Source organism: Lissotriton helveticus, chromosome 10 (assembly GCF_964261635.1).
Source record: "Lissotriton helveticus chromosome 10, aLisHel1.1, whole genome shotgun sequence".
Lineage (NCBI taxonomy): Eukaryota > Metazoa > Chordata > Amphibia > Caudata > Salamandridae > Lissotriton > Lissotriton helveticus.
Genome location: NC_136071.1, coordinates 883,405,615 through 883,420,441, shown reverse-complemented (window position 1 = coordinate 883,420,441; position 14,827 = coordinate 883,405,615). Strand labels below are relative to the sequence as shown.

General features: G+C 38.8%; 1 protein-coding gene across 3 annotated transcripts in view; it reads left to right on the top strand.

Annotated features, from left to right (window-relative positions):
- The window catches only part of KIF15 (kinesin family member 15), a 927,215-nt gene that overhangs the window by 258,022 nt on the left and 654,366 nt on the right, over positions 1-14,827 (top strand). For all 3 annotated transcript variants that reach the window (XM_078663524.1, XM_078663523.1, XM_078663522.1), the window contains exons 12-13: positions 9,278-9,366; positions 13,722-13,931. In XM_078663524.1, coding sequence (XP_078519650.1) covers positions 9,278-9,366; positions 13,722-13,931 — 299 coding nt within the window. The remainder of the gene's footprint in view (positions 1-9,277; positions 9,367-13,721; positions 13,932-14,827) is intronic.

The following is a 14,827-nucleotide window of genomic DNA, read 5'->3' as shown; positions in this document are numbered from 1 at the left end:
GGTCTAGCTTGACTAACCAATCTCCTTGAAGCAGAAGATCCCTGAGAAGATGGATGCCCTCCATCTTGAAGTGGCGATAAACTAGGTATTTGTTTACTTCCCGTAAATTTATCACTGGCCTCCAACCTTTGTCCTTTTTCTCTACCAAGAAGAGGGTACTTACAAAATTCTTTTGTGACCAAGGAACCTCGATAATAGCTCCCTTTTTTAGCATAGAGGAGACCTCCTCCTTGGCGATAGCTAGATGTTCCAAGGGGAGGTCCAGAGGTCTTGGAGTCGTGGATTGGTAAGGAATGTCCACGAAGTCTATCTTGAACCCGCGGACTGTTTGTAGTACCCACGGGTCCTGAGTATAGCTTTCCCAAACATGGTAAAACAATTTGAGCCTTCCCCCGACCTTTGGAGGGGAAAGAGAAGAAAGGGCACTTACTTGGGGTGTTGATATTAGGTGCTCCACGGGAGGAGAAGCCTCTGCCTCGGGAACCACGACCTCCTCGTTGGGGATAAAACGGTTTGTTCGAGGGGTAGTATCCCCTTCCTGCACCACCTCTTCCTCTGCCGGAATTATAGGGCCGGAAGTTGGCACGGCCGGAAGAACGGCCCCTTCTTCCGGCCTGACCAAAAACATTAGAAGGGAAGACTTTTTTCAAGTTGCTTTGAGCCCTATCATGCGCCGTAAAGGTCGCAACATATCTGCCAATTGACTTAATCATATCCTGCCCGAAAAGTAGGCCTTGGGGTTCGGACGAAGGCTCCTTGTCGGCAAGGTCCCCAAGCTTATGGTTAATTCTGTTTAGGACAGTTTTTCTCCTTTCCATGTTCAGGCTCGAATTAGCATTCCCTAAAAGCACGATAGCTCTCTGGCTTAGCAATAAATAAGTAAAACAGTTAACAATGAATAACACGAGTCACAACATTAAATATGAATCAATAGGGGACCAAAAAGATTTATAATAAATAGAATAACACCTTGTAACGACAATTGAGCACCTCTTCTTGTAAAGATAATCCATGACCACCAAGCATGAACTGAAAGAGAAGTAGCATCCTTCCAACAAAAGGTAATTGATTTTAACGCAGCTGAGACCAAAAAATTTAATAACTTTGCCTCAGCATCTTCAAGCGGGTGTGTCAAAACAACTGATTTGCAAATTAATAATTTATAAGAGAGCATATCAGAAATAGGCAAGATTTTCAATATCACATGCCAAACTTCGGACCAAAAGTTCATAATAACAGGACATTCAAATAACATGTGACTCAAAGATCCAGGACTCAATTTACAATGCCAACAGAGATCTGATGGTAATAAATTAGCACAAAATAAACGTAATGGAGTCCATAAGGAATCAAACAAAATATATGCATTATTTTGATAAAGTGATACTGGAAACCAACCAGAAATACTATTGGTCCAAATTAATGACCAAGAGTCAACAGAAAGGGAAATGGAAAGTTCAGCATTCCAAAATGTGGAAATTACATCAATGTTGGTGCCCATTGAAGAGATAAGTTTTTTATAAAATACAGAAACTGCTTTAGTAGATGCAGAAACAGTATTGAGGTAAATTATAAAATCAGATGAAAAAGTAGATGGAATACCATCTGGGAAGGAATCTAAAATGGAGTTACACAAAAATTGGTATTTCAGCAAATCAGACTTTGGCAAGCTGAAGTGTAATTGGAGTTGAACAAAAGCACCATCAGAAAAAACATCTTTGAGATAGAGAATGCCTTTGGTAATCCATGAGGACCAAAAATGACATTTCTATTTAATTTTATTAGAGCACTGTGCCATAGTGACAAATGTACCGTAGAAAGTAGAGGAGAGGCAAAATTAGAATCCAAATCATTAAAAATCAATCTGGATGATTTGATTATGGACGAGTAATGTACAACCTTAGAGTTATGAGACATGGTTAACAGGGAGGGTAATGGGAAAGGTTTTACAAGTGATTGTTCGATATAAAACCAGATAGGAGGCTTAATAAGAGGTGAGGTATTAAACCACAACGAACTCTGTTTTAAGATAAAGGCCTTATGGTACAAACAAAAATCAGGGAGGGCAAATCCTGCTTGACATTTAGGAATTTTCAATTTTTTATAAGCAATACAAGGAGGTTTATTATTCCAAAGAGATTTGGACAATAGTTTATCAATATCTTTATAAAATTTGAGTGGAAATTGAGTGGGGATCATAGCAAGAGAATAAAATATTTTTGGGGCAAGATTCATTTTAATAGATTCCATTCTCCCCCACCAGGAAAGATGAAGGGGAGACCATTTAGAAGTTTTCTGTTTGACATATTCATATATAAAATTATAATTTAATTTTAATGTATCATGCCATGAGGATGATAACAAAATGCCAAGGTATTTCAACTTGCGTTTTTGCCAAATAATATCAGGTGAAGGTAACATATCGGAAGTACAAAGCACATTCAAAGGGAAAATTTCAGTTTTGCTAACATTTAATTTATACCCTGAGACAGCTGAATATTTGGTAATAATGTCAAGTAAAACCGGAACAGAAGAAATAGGATTACTTATAAACAATAACACATCATCAGCATATGCTAAAGTTTTAACAGTTATATGTATGAGGTGGTATGCACTCCAAATTTTTTTGCAGTTATAACGATTCCATTATTTTACAAACGTATTCTTTGTGCGTGCAAAACTGGGTTGTGCTATGCCCTGGATGCACCTGAATTAGTACAAACTTGTGGGGAGCGCCGAATCCGACGCTCCACTCCCAGCTGCACTGCAAAAGTGGATACCAGATCCAATCAATGCTTAAACGTTCAACCATTTTCAATTTTAATCCAATTTTGTCCAAAAAGTTTCCCAGACTTCATCCCATTTTCTTTATCCACATCAAAAACATATAGTGTATTTTGGAAAACTTCTCGTATTCACGTATGCCCATCCGGACCTTTTCGCAAATATGATCCAAATACAAATGATAGTTCAGAGCAGCATTTCTTTAATAGGTACCCAATGCATTTCGGGCTTTACATTCGAGCCCTTCGTCAGGGGTGAACTGCAAGGAAACAGTTGGAAAACATATATATAAGTATTTATGTGATTACTGCATAGCAATTGTGACAGTTATAATCAAACAAATAAGTGGACGTTTTAACAGTAACATCTTTGATGGTAATACCCTGAATATCTTCACACATACGTATGTAATTAAGAAAAGGCTCTATTCCTAATAAAAATAAAAGAGGGGAGGGTGGACATCCCTGTCGTGTGTCTCTAAAAAGGGAAAATTGAGTAGAAATTTGACCATTAATAAACAATCGGGCAGTGGGAGCAAAATATAAAGCCGAAACCATACGAATAAAAGAGGGACCAAAATTGAAAGACAATAAAGTTTTTAATAAAAACTGCCAATGAATTTTATCAAAGGCTTTTTCTGCGTCCAAAGCCATAACACCTGCAGGGACAAGAAGTGTGGAACTCTGCTCGATGACATGTAGTAATGTTCGCGTGTTATTAGCGGAATATCTATTTTTCATAAAACCAGATTGATCTGGATGAATATTAGAATGGAGGACAGGAGCTAGTCTAGAGGCAAGGATTTTAGCATAGAGTTTACAATCTTGGTTTATTAAAGATATTGGATGGTAATTAGAGACCAGGGTGGGATCTTTATCAGGTTTAGGGAGCACAATAATTAAGGCTTCTGAAAAAGAGCCCGAAATGGTGCCAGAGGAACCAAAATGTGAAAAAAGTTGGAATAAATGAGGCAACAAATGAGGTTGGAATTCTTTATAAAATTCAGCAGGGATGCCATCAGGACCTGGAGATTTATTCTTTGGGAGTGATTTGATGGCATTCAGGATTTCATCCGTAGTAATTGGCGAATCTAACCCAAGTCTATCTGAAGAAGAAATGTAAGGTAAATGACATGAGTTTAAAAAAGAATCAATTAAGGAGTTATCACAAAAATATGGTTTGTTATATAAGTTGGCGTAAAAGTCTAAAAATTCCTTAACAATATCATTATGGGAGAGTGCAACTTTACCTTGAGGGCCCCGAATGGAAATAATTTGTGTTATATTCCTCTTAATACGTAAATAATTTGAGAGGAGTTTCCCAGACCTATTGGAATTAAAGCAAAATTTGGCATTGGATTTAGAGAGTTGAACCCCGGCCCTAGTACTAAGGATAGCGTTAAATTCATATCTAAGTTTTTGTAATTTAATTTTATATTGAGGATCATTGGAAGTAATAAATAAACGTTCACATTTTGCTATTTGCTTCTCTAAAAGTTTAATGTTAGAGTTAAATTGTTTATTCTCATGAGCCATAATAGAAATTGTAGAGCCTCTAATATACGCTTTAAAAGCGTCCCATCTATTTACTATAGACGTAGAGTCTTCAGGATTGAACAGAAAGTAATCTTGAATCGCCTGTAATAATTTAGGTTTATGAGTATCATTAAGGACAATGCCAGCATTCATACGCCATCTAGTTTGCTTAGCAAAAGTGGACGAAACATTCAAAACAAAAGAAATCAAGGCATGGCCTGAAATATCAATGGTACCAATAACAGGATTAGTTGCAGATTGAATAAGAGAAGGGGAAAGCAAAAAATTATCAATTCTGGAATGGGAATTATGAGGGTTGGAGAAAAAAGAAAAATATTTATCAGTGGGAAAGTGTAATCTCCAAATGTCTGCTAATTTGGTGGTATGAAGAAAAGCTTTAAAGGCATGGAAAATCTTGGATGGTCGAAATCGGGTGGTAGATAGCCTATCCAACAATGGGTCAGCAATAACATTAAAATCCCCTCCAACAATCAATGGAACTCTTCCTAACTTTAAAACGTCAGTAGTAACAGTAGCCCAAAATACGGGATCATCTGCTGTAGGGCCGTAAATATTAAACAAAAAGAAAAGTCATGAATTTTGATTTTGACTATAAGATATCTCCCTTCAGAATCTGAAATCTTACTGAGAATTTGGTAATATAATCTTTTAACAAAGAAAATAGCGACCCCATTTTTCTTACCTTTGGCAGGCGAGGAAACAATAGCATCTACCCATTTTTTATTCATGTACTGTAAGATCTTATCCTCAACATGTGTCTCTTGAACAAAACAAATATCGGCTTTGGAACAACCTAGATAATCTAGAATTTTCATTCGTTTAATTGGATGTCTCAAACCCTTAACATTAAGAGAAACAATTTTAATATTATGAATATTAGCCATTAGGACTTAGAAGGAAGGAGAAAAAGGAATCAGAACAAGAAGAAGGAAGAAATAGCCATGTGAAAGGAGTAACTTTGTATAGAAAATATGAAAGGGAAGAACAGAAAAGAAAGAGAAAGGAACAAACAAGAAACATAAATAAAGACAAGGAAACCCACACCCATTCCACAAGAATGGCCAGGCCAGGAACCGTTGAAGCCTGTGAATATAAGAATATGCAAAGATGTGACCAGTGAAGTCAGACTGGACAAACTCAAGTATTAGGATCATGAGTGTCCATAGATGGAGGAGCTTGCTGATCGAGAAACAGTCGAAGGTCTTCAGGACGTTGAAAAGATTTGGAGACATTGTCTTTCCATACACGCATCGTAGAAGGATCAAAAAGTCCATATTTAAATCCAAGGTGTCTCAGCTGTGGACGAAAGGCAGAAAACTCTTTACGAATGGCAACCGTTTCTTTGGCAAAGTCCTGGTGAATAAAGATTTTGGTTCCATTCACCAATAATGAAGGAATTTCTCTTGCAGCCTTCCGAATGAGAACCAGATGATGATGACGCAGGACCTTGAATATCATTTGCCTAGGTTTAGTATGTTGAGGATTCCGATGTGAAGGGACTCTGTGGGCTTTATCAATCTCAAAATTTTCTGTGAATTTAATATTCAAAAGACCCGGTAGAAGAGACTCAAGATATAAACGACAGTTTGTCCCCTCAACATCTTCAGGCAAATTAAAAATATGAAGGTTGTATTGCCTATTACGATTTTCCATGTCCAACAGTTGAGTATGCATTGGAACTATTTTGGCCATTAAAGGCGTGAAAGCGTCAAGTTTATTTTTATTATCCTGAATTTTAATGGCATTGTCAGAAACTTTCATTGACATAGAGGCCATATCTTTACGGACGTTTTTGACTTCTGAGGCAATTGTATCAGTATTTAAGCGCAATGCTTTAATTTCCTCCAAAATTAGAGCAAGAGAAGGTTCTGAAGAATCTACCATCTTAGATTTGGTTGGAGGAGGAGAAACCTGCTGCTTCCTTTTATTAGTAGTGGAATTCTTAGAATCCATTCTGAGGTGAAAAAAGTCTCAACAATATGTGAAGAATGATGAAGACAAGAAAACAGCCTCAAAATGTGAGGAAAATTATGTAATTAGTGAAGAAAACACCAAAAATCTCCTCAAAACAACAGGTGCAGCAGCTAAATTGGACTGTAGGCGTGGCTAGGCCCAAGCCAGGCTCTGTCATAAATATTACTCCGCCCCCAAGCACTCACAACCGGTGATACCTGCAAGAGAGGCTGGGAGCAGGAACCAAGGAGCCACGAAGAACACTTCCGCCGGAGGAAATCGTCTAAAAGTCACTCCACAGGTGGAAAATAGCATGTGCAGGTAAGCGCCGGTATTTTCGCCGACTTTTTGACACAAAATTCGGCGTTATAATGAAATTCGGGCTGAAGAAATTACGGAGCTCCGGTGGCGGCGGCCATCTTGGTTGACGCGCTCGCGCGTCTCCCCCTCCCGACCCTTTTTAACTACTAAACAGCAGATCTAGGGAAGACGCTCCAAAACGCCAACCTCGCCATTCCCAAAATAGGCCCCAATAAGTTCCAAGTATTGAAATACGACCTGGTCATGATGGACCACACCAAAATTGGCCTCAAAATGTGTTTAAACGCTCTCAACATCTTTAACGAGACCAATGAGTTGGTCATAAATCCACACAAGACCAAAGGGATGACATTTGGATGCTACGCTAAAAAACCACTACTTAAATGAAAAGTGGGCAGTGAGACTATGGCAGCCACAAAATCATACAATTATCATGGGGCATTGCTCAGTGATACTGGGAAATCTACCTTACATCTTCAAAAAATGAACGCAAAAGCGCAGTCGACAATCTACGCTTTATGCAAACTACATGACAAATTGCTGAGCCCAGCAACAGTCCCAATAGGAAGAGTCATACAGTCTAAAATAAGGGCAATAGCGGGCTATGCACAGCAGGCATTCCCAGGCAAGATGGATACCACACTAGAGAAATCACAATGCCAGGCCTAAAAACTCATATTTAACCTACCAAAACACACCCGGAATAGCCTTATCCGCTTGTAGTTTGGCTTGGTGCAACAACAATATGAATGCCTGGGTATACAGGCAAAGCACTATTACCAGGTGTCAAAAGCATCTGTTGGAAGCCTAAAGAACATGTTAAAGCCCAGTTATGATGAGTAAACCAAAACCAATCCATGGAAAACCTATATATAGGAAGCAGTGGAAACATTGGGCCTGGGGAAAAACTAAAGAACATGTTAAAGCCCAGTTATGATGAGTAAACCAATCCATGGAAAATCTATATATAGGAAGCAGTGGAAACATTGGGCCTGGGGAAAAGAGGGCCTAAGTAACGTGGCAATCAAAAACGCTCTCAACAAACACATCTAACAATTGTCATAGGAAGCAGACCTAGCAAACTACACTGCATGAGGAGGGTTCACGGGTCTGATAATATCATACAAGGAGCATAAATGACATCCCTACCTGAAGCAAGCACGGACGAGGAAGGCTCTAAAAAACATCCAATAGGCCAGGCTAGTAACCCTTCCAACCAAATAATTAAACCCTGGATGGAAACCCCTGGCCTCTGTAATCGAATGCAGAATATGTAATTACAAAAAATAGTCTCTGCTACATTTAGTCTGCTGTTGCCCCGGCTTGCTACAACAACGCCAGAAGCTCCTAAACCGATGTATATATCTAAAAGGGTGCGGGCATGTAAAGACGTGGTAACAGTCCTGTTCGCCTGCACCGTGCCAACAGCTCTGGCTAAATTTGGGAAATATATGGCTGAGTTGCGTGGTCGGTTATCCGAGAAATAAGGTTTGGTCGAACCCGGAAGAGCTTGTATAGCAGCGACGTAAATAAACAGGAAACAGACTTGCTTTTAAATTTTAATATCAAACTTTCACATGATGTTAGGCAATCCGCCTTCTTAAATCTAACGGTGCCTAGACACATGGCGGTTGACACATACGTCACCTCAGTGTCATACTTCCGCCTCCGAAGGCTTTAAGACATTGAATTGGACATTTATTTAACAATTGCTGCTAAAACAATTCTCTTTGCTTTTTTAAATGAACACCTATTTTTAAACCGTTTTATCATGACATTCTGCTGAATTTTAATCACGTTTCCTATTTAGAAATGTAAGGAATATTGCAAATGGTTTTAAGTAATTGTGCAATAAAAATTTGTATCCATTCCGTCCTTTCGTAATGGGAGTTGTGAAAGCCATCCTGATTTTCTGCAAACACCAGGCTGCCAAAAACTTGCTCCTTCATACATAATGTAATGTCCAGTAGTCCGTCAGACAAGCTAGACAGCAAGACTTCTTATCCCAAAAATCCACGTGATTCTGACGATATAGATTCCCTTGCTGAACACATTTACTTGTCACTAAACAGCCTTACTCTAATGTTTAAAGCCTTCATACCCTTTTCAAAATTGTTAGTGGGCATCAATCCTGCTTTGCACGAATTTATTAAAGTATATTGTATACTTTTAAATTGGCAATTGTGAAGTTTTCGGATGGAGATAACTAATCTGTTCTATTTAGTGGTAGACCACTCGGCTTGTTACTGGTGCCACTGTGATGTCTTTGTTTTGATTTCTTTGTTTAATTTCACCAAAAACTATGGAAGGTAATCACATTTAAATATTTTGAAAACCTGTTCTACTGAAGGAACAAACAGTCATTAGCTTGTCATGGTAAAGTATAATTAAATCTTAAAGGTTTTTCTTATTAGATTTGATATACTTAGTCACTTTAATTAAATGGTTGTAATGTTTGTACATGCATTTTTTGAATTTTGATTTGGGACACACCACACGGTATTTAAGCACAAGACTGGTTGCCACGGGAAGATAAGATAAGAATGCATAACTTGCATTTATTTAATATTTTAAATGATATTTGTGCTCCACAAGCATACATTTTTTGACGTGATCATAAACATTTTAAAGCTTTGCTTTTTTATCACATACTTTTACTTTAGTTGCTTCAGTCGAAGATAGTGGTGGAGAGTACATGAACCGTTTTCTTGACGCAATGTTGTTCTTCGAGAAGTCTGAGAGTGAAAAGAAGGTAATACAATATTTATTGCTCTTATTCTACATTTCCATGTGGGATATTATGGGAATTTGTTAATTAAAAAAAAAAAAAAAACAATAATAAAGCACATTCCAATTCATGTCTCCATAGATTCCTCTGTGGCACAGTACTAGTCCCTATTAGAACACTGGAATGTTGAGGGCTCCATTGAAGAAAATGGAGTGCTCGGGGCTTCTACTGGCTGGTAGAAGCCCTAAGCATCAACATCCCAATGTTTGCTTTATACAGCTGTTGGAACAAAGGCCACACGGAGCACAACAGGATGTTGACACCTTTGCGCTCAGTGAGGTCTTTATTTTTGTAGCCTTACTTAATTCAAATTAGAGCATTGGAATGTTGGGAGCTCCATTGAAAACTGTGGAGCGCTTCATGCTTTTAATTCACCAGTAGAAGTTTAGAGCTTTAACATTCCAATGTTGCCGTTCATAGATGTGAACAAAGGCCTCACGGAGCCCAAGGTGATTTCCATTCCCTCGGGCTCTGTGAGTCCTTTGTTTAATTGTTAGAACATTCTGCCCTCTAGTCAATCACCAATGTCCTCACCCATTGTTGATCTGTGCTTGGGCTTGTTTGCCTTTCACTTGGGAGGGTGTTCCGACAGTGGGATAGTTGATTTTTTGTTTTTGGTAGTAGCACTGGTCAACTATAGAGGAAGAGTTTCAAGGCATGACTTTACTTAGTAGATAGGCACCTGTCTCCTACTTTTCCATCCCAGTAGGAGTGGTAGTCACTGTTCTGATTCCTTTTGTAGGTATGAAAGTTCACCAGTCTTGGGCATCCAGCCAATAGTGGTAGAGGTAGGTCAAAATGCACAGCTTGTGCCTCACTCAAACTTTATCAGGTTAGCTGCTATCTCTGTAATAGATTAAGGCATGATTGATCATGAGGATTTTTTTCACAAGCATTTTAATGCCAAATAATACTTCATAAGGTGAATAGTTCCGCAATGTTTTCCTCCGCATATTATTTTAAGTCCGCTTTGTGCTATGCATGTTTTTATGCCATTACTGGCGACCCTCGTATTTGTGGCTGTTTTAAGCATGCTATTTGTTCTCTCTACTACCCCAGTTGAATTAGTTCTAAAGAGGTGAAAGAATACTCCCATTTTGGTAAGGTACACACTCCAACCAGCTCTACCAAGCACATCAAAACTTATGGAACTGCGTAGTGGCCACGACATTTTAAAACCACAGGAATTTTGTGCAACCAACATAGCTATATTTATTTGTTGGTCTAAGTAGACCTAGAGGGATAACTTATTTGGGAATGTTGAGCTGCTTTTGGTGACTGGATTCTGAGGTGATTTTATTATTGAACCTTTTATGAGGTGACAGTTTTTGCAGTGTAGTCCACACTGTCAGGTTGCTTTTGACTTTAATGACCAGCTATAAAGTTCTTGCTATATGTGTAAAGTTGTAAAAAAAAATCTTGTATGTACCGAACCAATCCTTACATGTGCTGCCCTGATTAGTTCAGATCTATATTATTCATTTGATATGCTTTTATCACCTAATCCTATACCATAACTTTCGGGAGCCCATCTTTACTCAAGAACTATTTATACTTAACTAGAAAGCCAAGAAATGGGTCTGTCTTTGGTTGTGATTTTATTGTGGGGGACTTCTGGATCAAATTTAGTTTGTGACCGGATCCTTGTTTCTTTCTACGTTGCGGACCTGTACTGCAACTTGAACAGCGGAAAAGTTCTTATTGAGTACATTATAAAGAATACTCAGGCTCCTTCTACTGCTGAACAGTCCGTGGCGTATCTTTTCATACCTACTGCAGGATGTACTGATCCCTCCATATAGAAAACACTATTGTATTGATTGTATGATTTTACTGAAGGGGTGTTTAGAGCTTCCTAATAATACTGACGAAATTCTTGGGGTCCAGATTACACGTACTGCACCATGTTGTGTTACTGCCAAATTATTGGGTACACATCTAGAAGATTTCCTAAGACCCAAGTGGTAACTGCACCTTTTTGCGATAAGGAGTCTGGCGCTGCCAGAAATTATCATATTTTCTAGATTCCCAAAGTCATTGTTCAAGGGGCATGACCACTTGTTGGTTAAACTGGTAGGGAAGAAAAGTGCAGCAGAGAGGAAGCCGAAATACTAAGAACTGCCTTATTAAAAAGAGGGAGTGGCCCTGCCAGATTTAGTATTGTATTGTCTTCCCACACTACTACAGCACCCATCGCGGAGTGTAGCAGACAGATCATGAGCAGAATGGGGTCTCATGAAGGAACACTTCAATAAGAAAATCTAGGACTCCTCCTACTGACTGGGTATTACCTACTGGTTGATGCTTGTTGCTTGTTCTGGGTAATGGGGCAGAGCTGGTACTCGGCAGCAAAAATAATTCTAAAATAACTGTGCCATATGGTCAGGGCATGTTCCACCATCTATAAATTGTAGGATAATAAAGTTGTGCCTAGAAGACAGATATCTTGCAATGGGCGACCGGTTTTCAAAATGTGAATTCCTTTGTTCTCAGTTAGTTTTGATAGAGTTTGGGGGTGTACACAGGGTGATTCCTTCAATTTATAAGACTCACAGTGATAACTAAATGAACTTGGATGTCATTTTCACAGCAGCAACCTGAAATTACTACCGTTGGTGGGTAAATTAGGTGGATATCAGAATTGTGTGCAGCATTCGGGTGGACAGGCTCTTACTGACATTGGTAGTTGGAGCTAAAGATACAGCCTTGACTTTGATTGGTAACCGTCCCAAACATATCTTGTACTGTGAGATTTGTTACTACACTTTAAACTGCCTTCATAGAAATGATCTAATCCCTTAAATGCGCAGGTGGATCTAACCAGAACGTGCTCATGTATGCATTAAGTGCCGAAAAGCAGAGGGTGATGATTAAGTGGTTCAGAGATGTGCAAATGTTCCTAACTGAAGTAGTGCACATGTTGCAGATGACCGTGGGGCAAATGGATATGATGAGCTCGAGTTTTTTATTTATTTTATTGGCTTGTTCGCGTGATTCACACAAGGGCAAACAATGTACGAAATTATGTTGCTAGGGATATTATTTGCATTATGGAGGATTGTGATACACTGATTGTGATGCGCAGACCTAGACAACATTATTGATCAAGGGGCATACAGGAGTGCGCATTACAGGAAGATTTGGCAAAAGCTCTTGCAGATTTAGCAGACTGGCAGATGCTCCTTCAATGATCACTAGACCCTAGTAGTAGACCACTTAAAGTTGCACAAAGGTACTCTGGTAAATTTCTTAATCTAACTGAGAATGTCAGTGGTGGGAATGGAGGTCCTAGTGTGTTTTTGGCATGGAAATATAGAGGTCACCTAACTTACTGGAGACACATTCTGACATTTTGTGATCGAGAAAAGTTTTTACAGATTGTTTTTTGTAAAATATTAATCCTTCATTGGGCGATGACTTGATTGAACTTTCGGTCAGAAGATGTGTCGTGCAGATGCATATCAGTCACAGGAGTAATTATTAGTCGAAGGACAGTGCATTATAATCTAAGACATAACAAAGTTTGATTAAAAAAAAAGAAGGAATTTTGACATGAAATTTCCTTCTTAAGAATCATCTATGTGGATCCGTTTCCTTCTGACCTTTCCTCTTTAAGGCAGATATTTAAAATCATTGGAAAGAACTGAAAATTCATCCCTTTCGCTAAGCAAATTCACCAGTCTTTAATTAGGCTGTGCTAGCTTTCAGCCTGCTGCATTTTCTATCCTATTCTGATGGTCGCTTCCCACCCCAAATATGTTGCTGTGAGATCTTTACCAAAATACCAAATTAACCAAGCATTAGCAAAACAAATGGGTTTGGCCTTGGCAAGCGGGCAAACTGTTTTTTGTCCACATATGCTACATTAAAAAGGAAATAAAATGCAAAATATACCACCGCATCAATATAGCAGCCATATGCATGTAATAAAATGTTAAATTTAAAGAAAAAGGTAACCATCTCTTATAATTTTAGTAGGACAGTATGGGTGCTTCCTAGCATCCAGGTATGTTTAGAAGAAGGTAAGTATATTGCTTTTCTCTGCATTAAGTTCCCTAGCTGCTGCATCTGTCCAGTGGCATTTCAAAAGTAGCACAAACACTGAACGCCTATCTGGTAACAGTTCTTTTCCCCCATTTCTAGTTTGGTTTACTCTGCAATTCGAGAATATAGATCTGCAGTAAGCCACGCCTACTCACAAAACTTTGTTTACTGTGCCCAATGAGACCTTGTTAATGAAGTTGCACTAAAATATATATATTCCTATTTTAATTGCATATCTGCTCCCACAGTTTGCTAAATGCACTTTTACTTCACAGGCTTTGTTGGAAAAGATTTCCCAACTAGAAGAATTATGCATCAAAAAGGAAAGGTTCATTCAGTCCAATAAAATGATAATTAAATTCCGTGAAGACCACATAGCCCGCCTGGAAAAAGTTCAACGAGATGCACGAACCTCATTTTTGGATGATGAACAGGATAATTATATAACAGAACTGAAGCAGGAGGTCCGAAATTTAAAAGAACAGGTAAAGAGTTACACTCTTACAGGGTTTACCAGAAAAAATGTACGTTTCCCCAACAAGTGTAGCAAGATTGGTTTTATCATTGGACTTTCAATTCAAATAAGGTACTCTTGTGTCCTGGTTCTTTCCTATTCTTAACATGTCACGTGCCACCTAGCGCTCTAGTGTGGGTCGAGGTGGGTGGTAGATAAATGTAGCTATCCAATACGGAATCATACCCCGTGGGATCCTTTATGAGGCATTTTTCTTACCTGCACATGGGCGTGTCCACGCCAGTGGCTTTCGTTTTCTTGCAAGTTGGTTCCAATCGGAACCTGTAGTATTCACCAAATAAATAATAGCAAAGAAAATGTATGGCGTATTTTGGGCCTTTGGGGTTTTTTTGTGTCTTTTTTCTACATCTCTTTATAGTTGGATAATTTATGCTATGATGCTCAGATGCACCAGTTGTCCCTCTATCCTCTACAACTCTGAGCTGGGGAACAGTCATTGGATGCCTGCCTGCGCATTGCTGCTGTAGGTGTGAGGTTTGGAACTACCTAGCATGCAAAGCAAGGGTACGCTGATCCCGAAAGACATGTTGGACATTATTGCACTATCTGAAACAGGGCTATGCCCCTTGGCAAAGCAAACCTCTAGAAAGACATTCTGTTTTTATAGAATATTTGTTGTCCTCCCATCCTTAGTAAAGCGTTGTGGAACAGGTCCTAGAAAATGGAGAACCTTTTAGAATGAAATATTGCAAAGCCTTTTCTTTGTGAGAGGGGTTGTCAGTTGTTAATATTCTTGTTAGTTAATCTCATTTTCCACTGGTGTTCCAGAGCACAGGCTAATATTGAACTTGAGTCGGAAAACTAGTTCCTTTCATTGCTGTCTTACCTTTTCATAGGCAGTGAGTC